At 41.2% G+C, this 24,412-nt stretch overlaps 1 protein-coding gene across 5 annotated transcripts in view; it reads right to left on the reverse strand.

Moving 5' to 3' along the window:
* ESRP1 (epithelial splicing regulatory protein 1) overlaps nt 1–23,443 on the reverse strand; it is a 56,896-nt gene extending 33,453 nt beyond the window's left edge. For 3 of the 5 annotated variants that reach the window (XM_029223204.1, XM_029223202.1, XM_029223203.1), the window contains exons 1-10: nt 23,070–23,381; nt 22,433–22,561; nt 21,048–21,161; nt 18,067–18,181; nt 6,828–6,926; nt 6,629–6,683; nt 5,221–5,331; nt 4,969–5,101; nt 4,817–4,859; nt 2,595–2,896 (exon numbers count right to left, since the gene is read on the reverse strand). In XM_029223204.1, the coding sequence (XP_029079037.1) occupies nt 2,595–2,896; nt 4,817–4,859; nt 4,969–5,101; nt 5,221–5,331; nt 6,629–6,683; nt 6,828–6,926; nt 18,067–18,181; nt 21,048–21,161; nt 22,433–22,561; nt 23,070–23,201 (1,233 nt within the window). In that variant the 5' untranslated portion in view covers nt 23,202–23,381. Of the gene's footprint in view, nt 1–2,594; nt 2,897–4,816; nt 4,860–4,968; nt 5,102–5,220; nt 5,332–6,628; nt 6,684–6,827; nt 6,927–18,066; nt 18,182–21,047; nt 21,162–22,432; nt 22,562–23,069 lie in introns of all 5 variants that reach the window. The other 2 variants (XM_029223201.1, XM_029223205.1) reach the window with 2 other exon arrangements.
* Between the last annotated feature and the right edge of the window lie 969 nt (nt 23,444–24,412).

Raw genomic sequence — 24,412 nt, forward strand, 5'->3', positions numbered from 1 at the left:
TTTTTTTTTTTTAATTTTTTGGCCACACTGCACAGCATGTGGGATCTTAATTCCCCAACCTGTGCCTCCCTGCACTGGAAGGCGGAGTCTTAACCACTGGACAGCCGGGGAAGTCCCTTGACTACCTTTTAAATTCACGGAATCCTGCTATCTTGAGAATGGATGCCAGGTCAGGTACATTTTGGAGAAAGAACTGCTCCCAGGCAAAATTCATGTTACAAGGTTGTTGTCTACTTTTGTCTTAGTTTAGAATATGCCTACTAGTTGATAATACGAGGAGGTCCTTGTGCAAATGCCGTGTATGGAATCCCCAGGATTTCTGAACCATTTACCACTGCAGCCTTTATCAGCTCATAACTAAAAATATAAGACAATCAATGAACTCCCCCCAAATTGCCCTAATTTCCTCACTCACACCCTGTCCAGTTGCTATCTGAATAAGAGGTGACAACAATCAAAGAGTAAACACAACACAGCCAAAGAGAAAGCAAGACTTTAAGAAACTATGCGAATAAGTCAGACACAGTACAAACTTTGGGGGGAGAACACAAATAGAAAATAAATGTTATAAACAAGCTTGGAACAGGAAATGGTCTAGCACCTACAGTGCCTGCCAAATAGGAGATCAGTAAAAAGTTATTGAATGAAGTGATTATTATTAATGAAAAGAAGACAGTGCAAAGTCTATGACTACTTCAACACTTATTAAATAAATTATTAGAGATGGGAGGCTGGAAAGCAAAAGTTCACCCACACTCAAAACCACCTATGGCTGAGTCAAACAGAGAAAGCACACTCTACAACCAAACCAATTAATGTACAGTAGCCAAGGCTCTGTATGATTCTAGGGCATGATTTCCATGAAACTGTTCTTCGAATTAAAGATCTAAAATAAAAATCTCATTTTTCCCCTTTAGTTTGGGGTGTTTGAAGTCTTAAGCATGCTCAGCATACTTTAGAGATTCAGAATTTATGATACTCATTTTCAACAAAGTACAAATTGTTTAAACTACAAGTATGCTCATAGCTTAGGGTTCAAGAATACCAGTACAGGGACTTCCCTGGTGGTCCAGTGGTAAAGAATCCGCCTTCCAATGCAGGAGACATGGGTTTGATCCCTGGTCAGGGAACTAAGATCCCACATGCCGCAGGGCAACTAAGCTTGTGCGCCACAACTACTGAGCCCGTGTGCCACAAAATACAGAGCCCACACACTCTGGAGCCTGCACGCCATAACTAGAGAGAGAAAACCTGCAAGCCACAACTACAGAGAAGCCTAAGCACTGCAACAAAGAACCGGCGAGCCACAACGAAGACCCGACGCAGCCAAAAAAAAAAAAAAAAAAAAAAAAACAGAAAAGAAATAAGTTGAAGAGCCATGTGAAACAGTCTATAAGATCTCAGGTGCAAAGGTAATACTAACTGACCCTTGAAGAGAAATGTTCAGTCAAGAAGAATAGCTGAAAGGCTTGAGACCCTACAGATGGTTTTATGCTTGGATCTTAGTGTGTTTTCAGGAGATGACTGTCCCATCTGTGCCTCAGAAACAGCGCTGAATTCTGAAAGGTAGTAACAGGACAAAAGGACAATTTGCACTGTCACCAGCAATATGGAACTGATCAAGCCTTTTGGGAAATAAATTTGGCAAGACATTAAAGCCTTAAAAGCTCACACCCTAGATCCAGTTCTAAAGAAATCAATGAGAAATTGACAGATAGGGACTTCCCTGGTGGCGTAGTGGTTAAGAATCCGCCTGCTAACGTAGGGGACACGGTTTGATCCCTGGTGTGGGAAGATCCCACATGCCGCGGAGCAACTAAGCCCGTGCACCACAACTACTGAGCCTGCTCTCTAGAGCCCGCAAGCCACAACTAATGAAGCCTGCGCACCTAGAGCCCGTGCTCCGCAACAAGAAAAGCCACTGCGATGAGAGACCCCGCGCACTGCGACGAAGAGTAGCCCCCGCTCACCACAATTAGAGAAAGCCCACGCACAGCAACGAAGACCAACGCAGCCAAAAATAAAAATTAATTAAAAAAAGAAGAAATTCACAGATAAGCATGTTTACCTAGAAATTTCTTCTGATAGAAAAAAACCCAACCCAAATGTACAATAGAATTAATAAATAAATTATATGCTCCTGTGAGACATAGTATTAACTTAAAGATTAAAATTTTCAGACATGAGTAAACTTTTGAAACCGAATACAAAAGTATATCTACAGCAATATTCCAGTTATATAAAAACATAGTATTTTTTTGTGTGTATATTAACATAACAGAGGCTATCATTTGGTTACAGAATAGATATTTTTCATGCATTTATACTTTCTGTAATTTCCAAGTTTTATTTTAACACAATGAATAATGTATTATTTTCAGAAATAAAGAATAGGAACTATATTCAATACCTTGTAATAACTTATAATGGAAAAGAATCTGAAAAAGAATATATATATGTGTGTATAACTGAATCATTGCTGTATACCTGAAACATTGTAAATCAACTATACTTCAATTAAAGAATAAATTAATTTTTAAAAAAAGAAAGAATAGAAATAACGCAAAGCCACCAACATGCTCTTAAAAACCAACCTGCTGAACTTCAGCTGCTGTGCTCCTGAAGAGTTCAATGTATCTTTTACCCAACAAGTCCTTATGCTTCCTCAATGCGTTCTGTGCATATTCCTCACAAGCAAAGAGGACAAAAGCGTCCCCTGTTGGCCTACCATCTGGGTACGTAACAAAGAGGATGCCTTCCTTCCCCCCAGTGATGGGGCAATGCTGTCCAAAGAAGGCCACCACTTCATCAGCTGTGGCCGTGAACGGGAGCCCCCGCATGCGGACAATGACTTGGTTTTCCTTAGAGAGAAACTGGGCTACCTCATTGGATGTACCTAGGGAACACAAATATCAGGAAGCACAGGGAGAAGTGGTTAAGACATCAACTTTACCAAATTTAAAAAAGTAAAATTTTTGGCAATGTCTTTAATTCATAAGTCCCACACTCCCATACGAGTTCATAATAACATCCCAGGAATCAGAATTCTCTTCCCATAAATTTAAAACTTTCCCCCTACCATTTTCATAAAATACCCCTGTTAATATAGGAAGGTAGCCATACAGTTACATCATGGACCAACCACCATATTCTTCTCAAGGAGAGGCAACTAGTCATGGTGGTTAAGGGCACAGGCCCTGGAACTAGAAATGTCTGGGTGCAACTGTGGCTTTACCATTTACCAAGCTATGACCTCAGCCAAGTTTAACCTCTGTATCTCAGTTTCCTCATCTGTAAAATGGGAGTAAAATTACCTACCTCCTAAATTATGAGAATAAGTTATTACATAGAAAGCTCTTTAGTGATTTTTGGTATTATTTTCCTGATTACTTTTTATTAAGAAAGGTCCAAACATACTCGAGTAGAGAGAATAATGAATATACTTAGCAGCCAGTTTCAACATTTATCAACACTGCCAGACATAAAGCATTTTGTACACTGCTGCAGCAAATACTCAAATATACATCCTTTACTAGTAACATTTTCCCCAAGCGCAAATTCTTATCATACTGTGCATATACCATGAAGTCCCAGGCACTGATGTGGACGTTAACTTTGCCATCCGCAATGTTATCTGCCATGGAACCTCAGGACCACAGCACCTCCAAATATACTTTATCCCCAACCAATATCAAACAATGGAAACACTATTAACCTTGAAGCTCTGAATTGGGAAGCCTTGGTTTACCTCAAGAAAAAAGTGCAAGAAATATACCAGCACATTGTATAAACAGGATATTATTACGACAAGTTTTACAGCTGGAAATATTTTTATCAGGACTATATAATGAAGGGATATAAATGTTCTCTGTATTTAAGTGAAAATCACCTTAGTATATTTCGGCAATAGGTGTCAAAAGCCCCTTAAAAGGTCCACCCACATTCTCTGAATTAGCTATCCTAATTTTAGAGATTTATCCTAATGAGTGGCACATACAGAGATACAAAAATATTCACTGCAACATAGAGTGAAATGGAGGTAAGCTCTAAATGCCCAATAGGATTGTTTTTTAAAAAAATTATGGTACATATAATACTGGATAACATTTAAGAAATTTGAGTAGCATAAGAAGATATTCATAATATACTAAAAGGAGAAAGGAAGTTAAAACAATATGAGCAGAAAAATAGGAACTTACAGAGTAGGTACACATATAGAAAAACATCTGTTGGACAAACCACAGTTAACATTTTTTATGCATGTTATTTTTAGGTTTTAAAGTTATGAATCACTCAAGAATTAGATAATGACTTTATCTGTTCCCACTTCTTTCTGACTGTATTACTACAAACACCATATATTCTAAAACACTAGAAGCCAGAATGCTACCATGTTCCCGGCCACTGATGAGTAAAGGAAGTTAAGAGAAAGACTAGAAGCAGATATGCAACAATTCCAGATATTCTGATATGGCCGTTTGAAAGTAGTTTTCAGACCATTTAATTTCTTTCATGAACTACTCTTTCCCTTTGTACACGACTTTATATGACCCTTTGACCTTTGTATAGTACTATTTTTAATGGCTATTTAACTACGGTTGGTTGACTCAAGCCTTAGGGCAAGCGTTACACATTACACTGACACTACTGGATATTTCTTCCTCCTATTAAAAAAAAAAAAGTCAACTTTTATGTTTCATCGGGAATAAAATGACCCTATTTATCTACCATTCATGACCCTATTTATCTACCTTTGCTATATAAGTAAAATTTTAGATTCTTCTTATTATAGCCACATTATATAAAAGGTACTCACCGCCAGCAATTTTAAGAAAATCTTCACCTGTTGCTTTGTAAACCTAAGAAAAGAAAGGCAAATTAAATACAGTTTCTGAGCCTTCTGACGCGAACACTCATTCAAGATGCCAGGGTGGTCAGGGTGTCACATGTCAGGTTGTGAGCACATACCTCAATGTACCGGGTCCCCATGTGATGTTTGTGCCTCTGGAGTGCTAGGTCTCTGTGCTCCTCACTCACAAACCTAACCAGAGCTTCTCCGTTCCTTCGACCCTGGGCATTCAGACAAAGTGCCGCACCTCCCCTTTGAAATTAACAGAACAGAAAGCAATAGGAAAAAAAACAAACAGTGAGGAGAAAATGACAGAAAATCTATTATCCCTTTGGGATTGTTAAATAAAATAGAGATTAAGGAAAACCAACTTGGCAATATTGAGTCCTTTGAAGAATCTTGCGATATCTTGATCCGAAGACTGCCATGGCAAACCTCGTGCCCTGACTACCGTGTTGTCATCAATAAGTTCCATCTTGCTGCTGCGGATTCAAGCAAAACGTCAGGCTGCATGATTAATGCTAGGCAGTCTGACCTATGACCCCCCCCCAGAAGACAACTGGCCTATTTACACTTGAGGTATTATTTCTTTGGAGTTCAGACAGACTTGTAGTACTGCCCAACTTACTTCATAGCCTCAAAAATTATCTGGGCACAGTTCAAAGTATTATTTAGGTGGTTTACTACACAGAGGCAACTGCCCATGCCAGTTCAGCACAGCTTGCTCACCCAGCAAACCACCTATCAGCTGAGTTGCTGCTTCCTTGTTCTCAAAAGAACGCAGCAACAATTCATAGGAAGTAAAGTTCTCCCAATACTCTCATGGCCTGTAAGTTCCTACAGCCGAGAAGGATGGGTTTAAATTCCTTCTCTGATCTGGCTAGTATACCAGTGGGGTTTAAATCCAGTTTGACAGCAAAACTTAAGATCCACCTAAAGCTGGTAATTAACCCACATGGGTAATGTGTGCACATGGTAAGAAGTCTGCCATTACAATATCTCCCCTATCAAACAGGGAGGCATCACAGAGAGCGTTTATGGAAATGCTTGGGAGTTCCCACACCTTAATGAGTCATTTGTAAATCACCTATTCTATATTTTGACACCTTCTGATGTTCTATTCCTCTCATGTTTATATTTTCAGTACTCCTAGGACATTTCCTAATGAGGCACTTTCTCCACAACTAAATAGGCCTCAACATCTCTCTTATGGGCAAACATGTCAGAAGTTTCTGTTCACTTCAGGCACCAAGCAATCTCATGAAATTCACTGCAGTGATTTACAAACTTAAATAGGTCTACTTGTGATCACAAACAGAGATACCACCATTTCATACTTCTCCCCAGTTATTTCCTTTGCTTTAAAGTAGGAGCTGATAGAACATACTTAAAACTATCTCAGTAAAAACCTTGTGAACTCTTTTAAAGCCTATGATTTTTTCCTTTGGAAGTTTTCCAGTGAGGATGGACAGTTCAGAGAGGCTAAAATCAGAATCGCAGACACAAACAACACAAACTTATGATGTACCTAAAGACACAAACACAACACAAACACAAACCTAAAGTCATAGTGACTAAGGATACAAATATTTCATTAAATGTTAATCCCAACATCCAAGCTTACTTTAAAATACAATCTTCTTTAACAAATGACCTATTATTTAAAAATGGATACCCAAAAGGTTTAGTAAAGTTACTAAAATATAACAGGAGTTAAATATCACAATATGAATAAAAACACACTAAAATGCTCAAATGGGATAGTATGCAAGTACTTACCAAGTGCCACTTTCAAATTTGTAATTTACTCTTTCTGGATCTGAAAACCTGTGATCTAGAATGAGAACATACAAGTCATCATCTTAGCTATCAGGGAGACAAAGCCGAGGGGGAGGGTGGTGGCGATTCAGAAGTATAGGCGAGGGAAAGTAGATGGGATCAGATACTAGGCCCGCATTGTTACAACACCAATACTTACTATAAGGGTCTGAAATCATTGCTAAAATTATATTTCCCATATCTTCAACTTGACAGGCTCCATACCGGGAGGCTGAACTATTCTTCTCGAAATTTAAACCTGGGAGATTAAGTTAAGGAAACATTTTGGGGAGGTAAAATGAGGTTGCTTTTACCCAAAATTAAACTCTCACGGAGCCAAGAAGCCAAGTAAAATGCATCTAGATTGACAATTCCTTGAAATCTCAGATTAGCTGCTTCCCATCAGTCTGGACTTCACCCAGGCTTCCTGAAGTGTCCAATTGCCCTATTGGGCTAAGATGGCCAAATCAATCCTGTCCTGAGGATTACCAGGAATAAAATGTTTATTGAGTGGTAGCAAATGCATGAATATTGAGCACTTTAGCGTCAAACCATGAAGCGTACAACAAAGTTAACAGAATTCCTACCCTGTCTTTACAACACACACAAGGCAATGACCATGCTGACTTAAAGATACAGTTACATCCTTCAAGACCACAAGGGATTAAATGACTTTTTTAAGCCTAATGTTCAAAACACTTCAGATCACTGAAAACATGTCTATGACTCCATTTTTATCCAGAACTCCCTTCTTATCCAGAACTCCCTTCTAGAAGATTTTTGGAACCCCATAACACACCCATCTTGGATGACAGCAAATGCTTGTCCTTTTAGAGTAGATGTGTAGAAACGGTTCAAGCACTCAGAGACAACAATGGCTAATGTAGCTTTTGATTAAGTGAGTACACTGTTTGGGTAAGCCAGGAAACACGGCTTTAAAAGAAATGCATGGCTCAAGTTGGGTTTGAGGGTGCAACCAGAAGAGATTTCCATCAAGTTTTGCATAAGTTTTATAATGTAGTACAATGCACATAACAAATAATACTATGGGACTCTATCTTTTCTCGAGTTTAAAATGAAAACAGCCATCTGAGTGGTGGTTATTAAGATGTTTGCCTTATTTTATAAAAATGTTTCCTGACTGGTATTTTGTAAGAAGGGTAAAATGTGAAGACAAATATTAAGAAAAAGTCGGTAGGTACTATTTTACTGCAAACATAAAGGATACAATGTAAAAACAACTCAGAGATTTCTCCCCACCAAGAATTATAGCCAGTCTTCTGAATGAGTAATATTCTATTCTCAATTCAAAATTCCTTTCTATTTCATCCCCACAGCTTCCTCTTGTCTTTCTCCAGTAAAGAGACATGCTAAGCAAATTCATTTGTGTGTCATCTCTCAACTGGTTACATTTCTCTGTAATTAAATATGCTGCATGTAGAAAGGCAGCCATATGTTCCTTGGCAAATTACTTAACCCCACTAAACTTCAGCTTATCTGTAAAGCCAAAGCTGTGATAATCTTTACCTCCCTGGGCTCTTGTGAAGATTAAATGAGATAAAACAAGCCCAGGACACAACGCAGGCATTTAATACGTGATGCTCTCCCCGCTCTTCCTAGAACCCTCAGGTGATCAACTTCCATAACTTATGATAATCACACTTTAAGAGGGTCACATTTATGACTAAAAAATCTGAACTCACCAGATGCCTATTTGTATGCTCACAGGATAATCATCAAGCTAAAATGGTGGATAATTTCTGCATTTCCCCCTGCAGTCCCGCCCTCTACATCAATCGTCTGGTGATGAAATAAATGTGCTCCCCACTGAGGGATTAGAAAATCAATCCCAAGAGATGTTCAAGCAACAGAGCAATGACCACTGACTGGGGTCATTAAAATGATTTTCCTTGGGAAGCTGTACTATAAAGTATTTATTAATTCAGCGCCATTTTCAAAGAACATAATGATAGGACAGAAAAACTGGAGCCAAAGGATGAAGATGCTTTAGGGAGACAACTGCCCTAAGTTTTCTGGGGAGATGGGAGGGACTTTATGGATCCTTACAGAACTAAGAAAGAAGAGCTGTGACTAGCCATAGTTTATCATGTAAACTCTGCCACCAAATGTCTGGAACCCTGCAACTCTAATAACACTTTCAGCCTTATAAGGGCGTACAATGAAGTAAAGAGAAACATATCCAAGAAATGGAGACCAATGCCATTGTATAAGCCAGTGTTTCTCAACCTCAGCATTAGTGGCACATAGGGCAGATAATTTTTTGTTGGGGGGTGGGGCAGTGTCCCGTGTACTATAGGATTTTTAGTAGCATGCTGACCTCTACCTACCTCCAGTAATAACAATTAAAAATGTCTCCAGGGCTTCCCTAGTGGCGCAGTGGTTGAGAGTCCGCCTGCCGATGCAGGGGACACGGGTTCGTGCCCCGGTCCGGGAAGATCCCACATGCCACGGAGCGGCTAGGCCCGTGAGCCATGGCCGCTGGGCCTGCGCTCCGGAGCCTGTGCTCCACAATGGGAGAGGCCACAACAGTAAGAGGCCCACATACAGCAAACAAACAAACAGAAACAAAACAAAACAAAATGTCTCCAGACATTGTCAAATGTCCCCAGGTGGGTAAAACCCAGCCCAGGTTGAAAACCGCAGGTATAAGCCAACATCTCCCAAGAGTGTCAACTTAACCCCTTACCATCTATTGATTCAGAGACAACTTTTACACGTAGGAGACCATTACTAGATAGAAATTTTGAAGAAATCTGACCAAGGAAACACTGCATAAGGACCAACCTGATGCTGTGGCAAAACCCCTTTCAGCAGAGAGACACACACACACACACACACACACACACACACACACACACACTCACACAAGCACGCATACCCTACACCATAAGGAACATGGATGAAAACACAGCAAGAGTCAATCCTTGATCCTCACCCTATTTTTGTGCAGCCCAGAGAAAAGTATGGCTTTTACATTTTTTAAAGGATTGTAAAGAAAGAATGAGCAGAGACTGTACGTGGCCTGCAAAAAACTAAAACATTGACTCTTTAGCTCTTTACTGAAGGGCTAAAGAGGAATGAAAATTGCCGAAAATAGAGAATGCCATAGGAATGTTTGCCACATCGTAACTTTCTACCCCAAAACAGAATCTTGGGGAAAAATTAAGCTTTGAAGGAACTGGAAACTATATTCAATTCAAACCAGTTTTTTCTCCTCTATCAATGACAAGAGGCATAAACTTTCTCACCTTTGCTCAGGTAACTCCCCTATAAAACCCTCTTATCTTCTTAATCCCTTAACCAAATTAGACCATGGATCACTCCCACTCAGCACCGAAGTCTTCCCTAACTGCTCTAGGTCACAACCATCAAGTTGAGAGTTGATTAGATACTATTCCTATAAAATATTACTTTCTTCAACTGTATTATGCATTTCCTGAGCACAGGTCCGCTTTCCTCTGATCTCTTTCCATCTACCACAGCACCTATTACTTCTAAGACTCTACTGACATAATGATGGCATTTACTACACACCATTTTGTGCCAAACACTGTCTATTTCCTCCTATTTTTGCAGTAGCCCTGCCAGGTAGATAACAGTAAAACCAAACAGATGAAACTAGGATTGAGAGAAGTTCTGTAACTCATTCAAGTTTCCCAGCTCTGATTTGACAATGTGTCTGTAATTCCCTGCACCAAGATAAGAAGTTTTGCTTAATTTGTTTTGTTTTGAGCAATAGTTTGTGAGAAGCTTTCTAAATGTATGATATGAAAGCCAAGTGAAAAAGCAACAACGTAAAGTATCCTGTCTCTGTAGAATAGATTTGTAGCTGAAGATTTTACTGAAGTCTACTTTTTAAATTAAGAATATGTTCTAGACATTTGGCTAACTTGGTCCCACGTAACACGTCCCAACATGTTTCCCTTCAAGTCATCACACACCAGGAAGATCAGCAGCTCTAAGCTCCCAGCAACTTTTAAAAGTCACCCAACCTCCTGCATGCCCAAACCGCCCACCCACTCACACCACTGTCTTTGGAAGATTCATTCAGTTTTTCATAATTCTTACCAGAATGTACCATGAACAACAAATAAACGGGAGTGAGAAAAAACTTTTAGTACCAATTCTTTCTCCTATCAATTTATAATTATATATTGAATTACTTGCTGCACGTCTGATCTTGAGAGAAGGAAAGATGAGTCTGTGCCTCCTGATTTATGGTTGTCATGCAACTTAGTCATTCTGCCCTTGAGGCAGCCACAACAGCACCAACAGGCTTAGCCAGCTCTGCAATGAGAAACGCCATGAGGAAACGAGGAAGAGTAAAGCCAGACATGGTGGGAACAAAATGAGCATGTCAGGATACAACTGAGCAAATTGCTGCATTTACACAGAGCTTAGAGAAGTCCTGAGACTTCGCCTATAGTTGAACAGAAGGAACGTTTCCTTAGTGCCACAAAGTCCATCAATATTAACTTATCCATTCAAAAGAAGTTACCTTTTCTGACTGCGGAAAATGGACACATTTGGTTTCAGAACACTCAGTTTTCCCAGGTAAATAACCTCTCTTTAAAAGTAAGTTCTTAGTTTCTATCTAAAAGAAGCACACATAGGGGGCTTCCCTGGTGGTCCAGTGGTTAAGAATCCACCTTCCAATGCAGAGGATACAGGTTCAATCCCTGGTTGGGGGACTAAGATCCCACATAGGGCATCTGAGCCCACACGCCGCAGGGCAACAGGGCACTGGGCAACTGAGCCCACAAGCCACAGGGCAACTGAGCCCACACGCCGCAACGACTGAGCCCTCAAGCCACAACTAGGGAGCCCGTGTGCCACAACTACTGAGCCTGCACACTCTGGAGCCCACACACCATACCTAGAGAGAAGCCTGTACACCGCAACTAGAGAAGATCCCACGTGCCACAACTAAGATCCAATGCAGCCAAAATAAATAAATAAAAATTTAAAAGTAAATAAAAATAGGGCTTCCCTGGTGGCACAGTGGTTGAAAGTCCACCTGCCGATGCAGGGCACATGGGTTCGTGCCCCGGTCCGGGAAGATGCCACATGCCGCGGAGCGGCTGCGCCCGTGAACCATGGCCGCTGAGCCTGCGCGTCCAGAGCCTGTTGCTCCGCAACGGGAGAGGCCACAACAGTGAGAGGCCTGCGTACCGCGTGCATGTATGCATGCATAAATAAATAAATAAATGCATAAATAAATAAATGCATAAATAAATAAATAAATAAATAAATAAATAAATAAATAAATAAATAAATAAATAAAAGAAGCACCATATAAAAATACATTGTGGAGCAATTAAGTTTAAACTATGTTAAAATTGCATCCCAATTCAAAATTCCAACTCAAAGCCATTTTTCATTGCCATTAAACACTGCCCCGTCCCCCCAACACAACAAGTTTGTTTCTTCCCGTTCTACTCTGTTTACTTTTTTATAAGAGTAACACAACCGCCCATATTGCCAGACATTTTTCAATAAAATTCCTATGCTAAAGGAACAAAGGAATAGCAAGCATAAACTGTCACGAGAAAAGTTGAAATCGTGCTCCAACTAAGAACTGAATTTCCTACAATTATGTGAAGGAAAAACCAGAAAGTGATAAATTACCCTTATAGGAGTTGTATAATTTAAAAAACAGGTTCTAGGGACTTTTCCAGCGGTCCAGTGGTTAGGACTCCATGCTTCCACTGCAGGGGGAAGGGTTTGACCCCTAGTAGGGGAACTAAGATCCCTCAAACCTGCCGCATGGCCAAATAAATAAAATAAAATAATAAAAAACAGGTTCTATAAATAACCTGCTATATTTTAAAATGAGCTTTGAAAGAAGCAAATCAAGAATGCCAGTGTAGGGACTTCCCCGGTGGTGCAGTGGTTGGGAGTCCGCCTGCCAATGTAGGGTACGCGGGCTCGATCCCTGGTGCGGGAGGAGCCCACATGCCGCGGAGCTACGAAGCCCGTGTGCCACAACTGCTGAGCCTGCACTCTAAAGCCCATGAGCCACAACCACAATTCCTGAAGCCCGCATGCCTAGAGCCTGTGCTCTGCAACAAGAGAAGCCACGGCAATGAGAAGCCCACGCACAGCAACGAAGAGTAGCCCCCGCTCGCCACGGCTAGAGAAAGCCCGCATGGAGCAACGAAGACCCAACGCAGCCAAAAGTAAATAAATAAATAAATATTAAAAAAAAAAAAAGAATGCCAGTGTAAAAGAATGTAACTAAGAGCCAAAGCAACAAAAACTTTCTTTATACCAGTAATAAATGCTGGGGAATCTAAAACCATAGTTTTAACTCTATTCCTCAGAAGCTTACTCTTTCCAAGAGGGGGAAAAACAAACAAAAAAAGCGAGATCCATCCTACCAAATATTACTTCAGGAGGTATTATTGTTAACAAAGCGCAAAACTGACAAGTCAATTATACCTCCGAAGAAATAAGGTAGAAGTAGGAACTAATGCAAAAAAAAAAAAAAGATAAAAATTTTTACTTTAGAAAAAGACATTTATATGGCATAAATAAATTAGGAAAGGGAGACTCCATGATAATGTCTTCCAAAGCCTTCTAAAACAAAAAAACTATCCTGGAATTCCGAAACTCACATTTTAAAAGTAAATTATTTTATAATCAAAACAAACCACACAAAATTAACATAACAACTCTGAGTGCTGGCCAAGAATATACAGTATTTCTAGTCACCTAACGTATTACAGACCACATACCAGAGTATTCGCCAGTTTAGCTCACATCATACCGATGTGGTGCCAAAGATCATTTCTTCCCCCCTCTAGCCAACGAGGTCAACTACTAACCCAACTTAACTGTACACTTGGTGATAGTTAAAATCCCTTTCATACGCAGAAAGGTGCCAAGGAGGTTTCAGCATCTACCTGCACTTTCTAAGAGCAATGAAGGTTCTGCGACTGCAAAGGCCCAGTTCAACTAGTCATAACAGATAAGCACGTAAGTGCAGAATGAACCACACTCGCACACACTATTTTTACATATGGAGAAGCTAAACCCTGAAGCTTACCTGTGCTAACATGTAGCTGATGTTTTAAAAGATCTATAACCAGTCTCACGAAAGAGTAGAAAAAAATTCTTCAGGCGTAAGATAGTTTAGATAAGGTCTTAAATGAATAAGGAAGTCCTTTCAGAGTCTTTGGCAGATGGCTTTCTTCTTTGGAGACATGCTACAACCCAGTCAACACTGGAGAGCACACAGTAGGGCAGGCGGTGGCTGAGTGGTTGCATGTACTAGCTCATTATTCCTTGCAGTAGTTATGCCCATTTTAAGATGGGAAAACTGGGGCTGAGAGGTACAGTAAATTCATCCCCAGTAAATCCGACTCCAGAGCTCGTGTTCTTAACCACTCTGCTAGTAAGGCTATTATCTCCATCTTTAATATATGGGAAAAACTTGCCCTCCCTCGTCACTGTGTCAGTAGCACGCCCACAGAAACACATATCGTATACCCCCAACAAGAAGTGGTGAAACACAAACACAGGGAAAGACACACACACCCCTACTAACACTTGGATGGGTAGACAAGAGTGGTTTAGTGATTTTTTTTTTTGCCCTGTTAATGGAAAGCTACACTAGTGAAACGGCATATGCTTATAATATCAAACAGCACATATGGATGCAATACCCTACAACTAGATTGAAATTTTACAAAATTAACTTCCCTTTTCTCCTGAAGAGTTTAGTCTCAGGAAACATAGACTATAAATTTATAAGGGAGATAATCTATTTAAATAGCCAACCCCACCCTCAGATAATCTTTATAAATTCTAGAATATTATCCCCTAGTTAACAAGCAGACTGTTTGCAGTCAGATTCAGGTTCAAATGCTGACACTTCTAACTTAAGATAAAATCTCTAAGCCTCAGTTTCCCTAGCTATGAAAAGGGGGCAATACCTCCTCCACCGGGCTCTTGGGAGGCTGATGGGATAAATAGTAAGCACCCAGTTGATAGACAGTTCTCTTCTTTCACCTCACACCCTCACCACCTCACATGATTCAGTAAAAAGCTTACAAAATGCCACCCACAGTTCACCTGCTAAATGAGGTCTTCTTTCCAGCTAGGACTGCATAACTCAAAGCAGGTAACAAAACTGCAGCTGGAATAACTCAGAGAGGATCAACTCTAACACCAGAAATGGTTTTAGAACCAACACGAGGACAAAAGAGGAAAATATGTGCTAAAATAAGAACGAAGACTGCATTCAAGAAATGCCTAAACCTTTTCTTTTATCAAAGTGGTCATACTACTTCATTTACATAGCACCCACGGTTCACGAAGCTTTCACTGGGGACTACCTGAGATAAAAGTGAGGCTTGGAGAAGGCCAGTAACTTTCCCAAGGAAGCAAAGCTGCAAATTCTTACTTGTTCCTTTCTGAGGGTTGGCAAGAGCCTCTCTCCCTCCCCCGCTGGTTACCTGGTGGAACAGGTAATCCCTCTGGAGCAAATGACTCTCCATCTACTTGGCAAAACCATCAAGGATGCGTAATGAGTACCTTTATGTTTCCAAATCCAGTGCCATTTCCATATTAGAAAGGAAAATGTTTAGTGGTCTGAGAGAATTGGACAGCTCTTTAGTTCAGACATTGTAGAAATCCTCTGCACAGTCAAATTTGGTATGATTGTCTTTGACCTGAGGAATGAGTTTGATGGCCTAGTCAGGGAAATAATGAATCCTCTGACTAAGAGTCATAAAGTAATTGATCACAGCAGCAACATAAAACAAAAATCACAGATAGAAAGGCTTAATAACATTTCTTACCTGTTAAATGGGAAAGAAGTATGCAAATAAAACCCTAATAAAAACATTTAAGATTAAAATCCACTTTGGGGGGAATTCCCTGGCAGTCTAGTGGTTAGGACTCCACTCTTGCACTGCAGGGGCCAGGGATCCTTCCCTGGTAGGGGAACTAAGATCCCCACATTCCATACGGTGTGGCCAAAAACAAAAACAAAAAATCCACTTTTTGATTGGCAATAAAACTAAAAAAGCTAAGACTTCCAATGTAAGGCCAAAGAAACTAGGCTAAAATTAGGCTGTTTTAAAATAAACAGAAAAATTCCCTAATTTTTCAATGAATGCATTACTTAATGGTCATGAGATCCTTCCTCAAATGTCAGGTGTTATATGGCTGAAATGAAGCCCAGCTTAGCTTTATTCACAATTCACCTGTTTACTGTAGTCAAATATTTCTGATTTTCCTCTCCATGGTACTTGAAAAAAAACTGCCAACAAACAGTTATAGAGCTAGGATGAAAAGGAATGACAGAAAAAATAATCAGCATAGCTTACCCATTCACCTTAGGTCACCTTTAAGGTCAGACAATGCAAAAACTATATAAAAGTATATAGTACTTTTAAAAAGTACGTATATATTGTGCAGATAATACAGCATAGAGCAAGTAAAAAGCCCAGGTTACCATACTGAAGATGTTTACTAATAACCCCAAATCGTATATACGTGAAGCTCTTAAGAAGAAACCAAGGAGAAAAAAAATAGGTAACCTTTTAACAAGCTCTCTGAACTGTGAACACATTGAGAAAACCCGAAATACCTAAATATAAGAACCTCTTATTTGTAGCTATGGAAATTTTTACTAATATCTGACCTACAATTACTAGGGAAAGATTTTCTTTGCTAAAAGAGAAAACAGAGCAGTCAGGATAAACGGTTCTTAATATACTGTCTTTCCTACTCAAGTTGTCTTTTTCTAAATTAACTTATTACACTTTCCCTTCAATATCTACTAACGCTTTGCCAGAATTTTTCGTTCTCTATTTTGTACCAGCACATTAAATGGTTTAGCATTTGCTATAGATGGGATTGTGTCCCTCCCCAAAATTCATGTGTTTAAGCACTAACCCCCAATGTGACTGTATCTGGGGATAGAGTACTTAGGAGGCAATTAAAGTTAAATGAGGCCATAAGGAAGGAGGCTTAATCTGTTAGGCCTGTGGCCTTATAAAAAGAGGAAAAGAAAGATACCTCTCCCAACACTCCTGGCCATGCCACTCCCCCTACCCGCCATTTGAGACACAGGGAAGAGGCAGCTATCTGAAAGCCAGAAAGAGCCCTCACCAGAAGTCAACCATGCTGCCACCCTGATCTTGGACTTCCCATACTCCAGAACTGTGATATGGTATTTGTTATGGCAGCCTGAGCTAATTCATACAGCATTTAAACCAACAAAACACATAGCAAGTTTTTCTACTGTCCCAACCTTCTAATGAAACTCTTGTAAGAATTCACTCAAATGCGCTTATTCTACCCTTCTCCTGGCACTGCTGGGAGCTAAACCAGTAATTAACTAGTAGCTAAATCAGCTACACCAAAATTCTAGCTACCTACTTCCAAGAAGGCAAATAAAATGGGTTTGATCTGTTTACAAATGGTTAGGAAAAATATCCAAACAACGTTTTACATCAAGAAATTTTGAAATAAAACAAAAATCAAGCTTTAGCACCTGAAAATGGATGAGAAATTTTTAGAATAAACATCTATACCCCCACGTTCATGAAAATAACTTGAATCTGACTTCATGATGATTCTCATAGTGGCTTTGGGCGAGTCCCCAACACTTCTATTACTCAGTGTTACATCTGATATGTTAGCACATGACTCTTATTAGTTAGCACTTTAAAGACTTACTGGATGAAAGATGATGGGTCATTCATGACAAGATTTGTGATTATAAAATTTACTTTTACAACACATAATGCATCAGATATATTTTCTTGGTTATGAAAGAATTTGGGATAAAATCTCAGCTTCATTTTATCATCTCAAAAGATGGCTTGTAGTAATTACCACAATCTACATGTATTTGACAAACCCAGAGAAGGTTAAAACGGGTGCCAATGAACAGCTGTTTGTCAAGAGTATACATCCAAACTTTAAAAAATTTTTATCCATTCAAAAGAAGATGAAATTAACCCTAAAACCAAGATAATCAAGAACAAGTGGCCTTAGAATTGGCAAAGAATGTGGTCTTCACCACATTCTTTTATCAATTTATCAATTTTATCATTTATCAATTCATCAACTGAAAAAACAAAACCACTCCCATAATCCAAAATTGAATTCTATTTTAGATGTGTTCACCTAACAAAAATCCATGTCTAAATCCATCTAAATCACTATTCAAATTCAGTAAATTATAACTACTTTGAAAGACGCCAGTAATTGCACCATTTTTCCTAGCACAGTAGACAAATTTTGGACAAGTCAATTTTCATACACTGTCAAAGTTAAAAATGTTTTAAAGTTTCTTGAATTGTCATTGTTTTCTGGAGCTGTCTTTTCAAATGATTCCTGGGTCATCACTTAAAGGATACACTCTGTCATTGCTGCAACATCCAGTTTATCAATATCGGGTGAACCAGGGCAACACTTCTTAAACTCTTTCCGAAGATCAAAAAAGGAATAGAAGCATTCAGGCAATAATACATTCTGAGGAGGGACAAGGTAGACACCGTTAACTAGATAAATTTAGTTCAGTGATTCCCTAATGATTGGGAACCTAAGAATTGAATGTAAGTATATTTTACCACAATTAAAAAAAATATTTTTAAATTAAACATTAGAGTGTCTTCATTTTCTGTTACAGTATTACATCCTACGTAAAAGTCTCATGGAAGAAAAATTCATCTTATTTTAAGGCAATAGATTATACGTTTGTGCTCCATTATGTATTCCATTCAAAACAGTTCTGAAGCTATAAAACATTTGGGCTACTATATTTTCTGTTTGATAACATTATGTACTTTGTCTAGCCATAATTATTTTAGACCATCTGTATTTTCACGCAGCAATATTAACCCTCTCAGTTTTCATACAGATGCATATGTTTACAATACATATCTAGACATAGGATCCTATGTGATTATCAAAATTGAGTTTTCTATTAAAACCTAGTAGTTAAAAATACTGGATTCTAATAATACATATTCTGTGTATTAAAATTAGATTACGACAGTGAATTCCTGATTACCTGAAGAGGATTATTTTTGTGCCAAATTATAGTCGCACATTAGTTTTCCTGACCGTTATTATTTTGGCTAAACCTGAGAACTCAAATTACACTTAAAAAAAAATATATCACAAATCTCAACGGCAAAGGAGAAGGTGCTACCAGTCGTTCTTAGCTATTAGCATCACTCTTGTGGTAATTAAACAAAGCTCAACTGTCAGAGCAAATATTATACTATTGTGTCACTTTTTTTTTTCCTGAAAAAAAAAAAAATCCTCATTGAATAATTTTCAAAATTTAATTTTGTTACACTGAATTTAGATTTTTTTTTAATTTCAAGATAATTTGTATTCACTTATGGGGAATTTGTACATTATAAAGTCAAGGAAATAAATACTTTTTAATGTTTGTGACCCATAATATTTAAGTAATAATGTCTCTATATAAATTTCCTCTATTGGATTCTATTAGATGTGACCTGCTCACGCTATATTTGAAATAGGTATCACTACATCATGGTGACATTTTCCAAAACAGTTACCAAAAGAACTGTGAATCTTCAAGATTACCTACAAAAATGCTTATGTAAAAGCTGTTTATAATGACAATAACTCAAATGTCCAACAATGTTTGGTTTCAATAGGTATATCCATTTAAAATACTGAATATTTTATTTACTGCTTACGAAGGATACAAATGTTATATTAAATTTAAAGTAGGCTAAAATGTTTGTGTAGTATGAATGCTCCTTGTAAAAGTAAGCCTTTTCTACAACTCTGAAAGAATACATTCAACTATGCTCACATTCAAAAAACCACTTTAATGTTTTCTGACTGGAAGGATTATTTTCTTTTATGTTTTACCATTTCCTTATTTTTCTGTAATGAATAGAATTATTTTCATAATGATACTAAATTAATTGTTTTAGTTTTCTTTATCAAAATCCTAATAGAAGTAGCTCAGGAAAATGTCTCAATTTTTCTCTGGAGGTTTTCCCACATCCAAAGCAGTGTACCTAAAATAACAAAAACAGCTGTTTTCCTCCAGCCCAATAGGGAAGGATTAAGTTTTATCCCTTACATGAGTTTGAGGGGAAAAAAAATTCTCATATAAATCTATTTCTGGATTAAGGGTATAGCAATTTGTCTAGCATTTAATTAATAAAATATACTCCCCCCTTTTCATCAAATAATTACTAAGGTTAATGTAAAAGGGAGTGTTTTCTTCAAGCCTCCAGATATAGGAACTTGAGTTTCTCCTTCAGACTTTTAAAATTGTCATTATACATTTAGTTCATTTCTTCCCTTTTCCCTATTGGAGTAAAAAGAAAGAAAATCTGCACTGACTACTCACTTGTGACATCAAATGCCAGGCTAAACTTTTCATTGCAAGACTTACCTCACAAAGTTTCCTTAAAAATATTTTACTTCCATCTTTTCAAGTTCAGTATCTGCCTACCACAATAAAAAGTTACAGCTCTAATTAATTAAGTTGATAAGATCAACTATATTAGCAATGATTGATTACACTGGGTCTGCTGTCTGTGCTCACCATTTTTTCTCAGCCCCTCAGTATTCTTCCCAGAGAGAGAAATCACATCTACAGTAAGATAGTATTTTTCTCATTTCATACTCTTTTCCATACCAGAAAGATAAGTAAAGGTAAAAGATGGGGGTGACCCTATTGTTTTGACACAAAACTCAATCCGTTTTGAGCATTTACTTTAAGTCACACAAAGTACAGCATGCTATAATTAACACTTCACTAGTTATATGGTTAAGTCAGAGTACAAAACTTTTTAATGAAATTATTAGAATTGCAATTTAAAAGTTTTAATTGGATTTTTCTTTGCTCTTTCCTTTCTAGGATAAGGCACACAGACGGGAATATTACAATTTATTAAAATACAGTTCTACCTACTTGTAGTTAGTTTAAATGTCAAAAATTCAGCTAATATGCTTTGGAAAAGAGAGAATGTCAAGCATCTCAAAAACCTGACATAAACAAAAAGGAAATTTTATTAAGTCACCAAAGGGTATCTATACAATTACTGTAATCTCAAACATCTCTATGAAAGTGTTGTGACCTTTTTATTGTGGTAAAATATACATAACACAATATTTTAACCATTTGTAAGTGTACAATTCAGTGGCATTAAGTACATCCGCACTGTTGTGCAACCATCCCCACCATCCCTTTGTCATCTTCTCAAACAAATTCTGTACTCATGAAATACTAACTCCTCATATGCATATTTTTAAAATGGAGAAACTTGGATAAACCATTTTTTAAGCCTCCAGTCACCCCTAAGGTCCAATCGTTTTTTCGAGAAGCCAGCACTCTTACCTTCTTGGAAGCCTCAGGATGCAGGATTTGCCTGACATGAAGCTGCCCATCAGTACAGAGACAGAAGGAGGTTCCTACCCCAATATTCAGTTCATTGCTCACTGACTGGTTAAACTGAAAAGAACAAAACACACCCAGGGATGCAATGGATGCAGGATTTACAAACTCTGAAAAGTGGCCCCACTTGGTTATAACCTGAGAAAACCGCGCTAACTGCTGTGAAGAACACCAATGCTGGGGGCAACATTAGAAAGACTCCGTTCCCAAAAACCGTGTAGCTTCCTTTATACAGGTAGCTTTCCAGTCAATCAGTTTACGCACAGGAGAATTTAGTAAACGCATTCTTCCTCCCGTTCAACACCCACCGCCTTCTTTTTTGTGATAAATCCATTGGAGACTTTTAAGTCAGGGGTCTCATTTCATCAGCAAGCTGCCTTCTGATTACTTCATTCTCCGGCGCTACTGTTTTTTATGTTAGGATGTTCTAGACTTAAGAAAGATGTCAGTTTCTGATACGAATGTGGGTAATGTGTATATAGACCTCTGGAAAATCTAGTAATACGTTTCCTGTAACACACCACAGAAATGATAACTTTCCCCTATAATTCGCAACTCCTGTGCTAGGGCAGAAGCCGTGAGAGCGCCGGACACTCACCTGTGCACAGGTGTTTAGCGCCCCGCCCTATCCGCAATCCAGTACCCGTCGGCACCCTGGAGCAGCCGGTTTTTAGGTCACCTCAATCCCAGTAAGGGGATTCCACTACTTTCACGGTGACCCAAGGAGCAGCCTCACATGTCCGGGTCTGCAAACCCTCCCGGCGCTAGGACCAAGGCCACTAAAGAAGGAAGCGGAACCGGAACCGGGCCTTTGGGAGTTCAGGAGCCTAAACCCAAGCAGGCACCTTCAGGTTCCCACCCAGCTGGGGCCGCCTCCAGCACGCCACAGCTCGTCTACACCACAGCGCCCCCTGTCCCAGGGCTGAGCTGCAGACCCAAACCCGGCAGAGGGCTGGCGGGGCTGGGGTCTGGGGGCTGGGGTCTGGGGTCTGGGGGCTGGAGCTGGAGATGGAGCGCTAGGATTCAAACTCCGCTCATCACTCGACTGGTAAAACTCGGCAGATTCTCTGGCCCCAGGAATAATTCAGAAAGCAACTCGAAAGCTAGCAAGTTTTGGCCCAAAGACCCTGGGGGGCTGGGAGGCGAAAAGGAGCAGCGACCTCCTCGCAGAAGGTCCACCAGGGGCTGCAAGCCCAGGTCTTGTCCCCTCGCTCCGGGGACACGCGTGGACCGCCCGGCGAGGGCGTGGGACCTGATAAAGTTGGGCTGGCTTGGAGGGACGCCTGGGTGGCTAAGATGGGGTGGGCGGCGCGGCCCAGGGCTGTCACCTGTCGGAGGGCTTGGTCCAGCTGCGGCGCCGAGGACAGGCTCTCGGCGTCGATCTTAGTTTCTTCTTTACAATCCTCCGTCAGCTCCAACTGATCCGGTCTAACTAGTACTTCGTGCAACTGTCCCACCTCCGGGGGAGAAAATTAGGGGTCAGTTTTCCCTTCCTCAGCTTGGGAACCTCTACCTTCGCTCTCCTTCCTTGCTCCCCTGCTGGGGCGGCCCACACCTCTCGACGGGTCTGGCCTCAGAATCAAAGCTCACTTGTCGCCAGCGGCTCCAGTGGCCGAGAGGTCGTCGCAGCCCAGCCCCCAGCCCCACCCCCACCCGGATCAGGTCCGAAAGGCCCTGGAAGTGAGCACTTGGGCCCCCAAGGATCCCACCCCGCCTTCCCGGGGCGTCCCCCGTCCGGTAGAGAGCATGGCTTGGCGGCCCCCGGCCTCCTCACCTGGGCCAGATTTTGGAAGACTGAAACGGTTCCAAGGCGGTTGGCCAAGAGGTTTGGTTTTATTCTGGGTTCTCTAGGCCCCGGGTCCAGCCTCCCAAGTGGGCAAACAAGAGCACTTGTTTACCGACTCCCCAAACTTTTACAAGCTCTTGCCCCACTCCTATCATTTGGACAGAAACGTGGATAAATACCTTCTTGTTGGCCAGATCCACGACTTTCCATAACAGCAGGATCAGCTCCTTCTCATCCGATCCCAGCTTGGCCCCGGTGGCCCCAGCAGTGATTCCAAAAAGCACCACCAAGTAATCCGGAGACGCCGTCATGACGATAGGTGGGGAGGGGGAGAAGGGGGGTCGGGAGGCGGTGAGGTGAGGTGGAAGTGAGAACGAGGAAACCTGTGCTAAAACCTCTTCTAAGAGAAAAAGAAAGAGCGACCCCCCCCCCCCCTCCTCGCCGCCGCTGGTGCAAAAGGCGGTAACCAACCACCCAAGCCCACACCTGGCCCGAGCTCCACACCCAGGGCAGGAAGGGGGGTGAGAAGGAGGGCGGAGGAGGCCTGCCCTTTTTGTATTCAATTGCCCGTGCGTCTATGCAAAAAGCCTGGAGCAGGGCTGCACCCGCGGGAGGCGCGCGCAATGGCTGAAAGCTTTTCTGTTTTGGGATGTGGCTCTACCTGCCCGCCCCTTCCCCCTCCCCCACGTGGTGCAGGTAGGAGACACCTGGCGGCGCCTGCCCATTGGCTCCTTCAAACCACGACGTGGCAGCGGTGGGGGAGGAGGCCGCCCGGGGGAAAGGGGAGGAGGGGGCGGGAGACAATGGCTGGATGATTGGAGAGGGGAGGGCAAGAAGGGAGGAGGGGGAGACGCGAGGGGCGGGGAAGAGGCGGTTGCCACCCAGAGGGTAGCCGAGGCCGCACGGGAAAAGGGTGAGGGCTAAAGGGCACACAGGGACGGGTTACCCATTTGGAAGTAGCCGAACTGTGGGGGTCTTGGGGAAATGCCGGCTGTGGGGAGCGAAGCCGGAGGTCCTAAAGGGTCAAGAGAAAAGGCCTGGCGCGGAGAGGCGAAAGGAGGCCAGAGGTGTGGCTCGGGTGCGGAGCTACCCAGGGCGCGGCGCCCCAAGAAGGCGAACCACGGAGGGAGGGACCGGCCAACGGCAGCCGGGAGGTGGCGGGAGCACTTGCCAAGCACCGGAAAAGCCTCTCCCGAGCCCAACACACCTTGAAGTGCAAACAGCAGGCGAAACCCTTGGGGCCCTCCCCCTCTCCGGGCGTCCGCTCCTCCAGACCCCGAGGTACTGTCCACCTTGGGAAGTGAAACCCCCCGCGCGCGGCTGAGCGGAACTCGCGGGACTGGACGCCCAGCCACCAAGGGACGCCCAAGGACTCAGCTGTGGCGCGCAAAGCAGCAGGGGGTCGCCCGTGAGGAAGTTCAGGCACAATGGAACCCACGCCCTTTTCTCTCAACTACTCCCTTAATTGCTACTCCTTGTTTGGTCCTGGCTTCTAGCTCGAGACTGGAGCCTCCTCCGGGGC

Source organism: Monodon monoceros, unplaced genomic scaffold (genome assembly GCF_005190385.1).
Source record: "Monodon monoceros isolate NGI ecotype Baffin Bay Population unplaced genomic scaffold, NGI_Narwhal_1 Super_Scaffold_14, whole genome shotgun sequence".
Lineage (NCBI taxonomy): Eukaryota > Metazoa > Chordata > Mammalia > Artiodactyla > Monodontidae > Monodon > Monodon monoceros.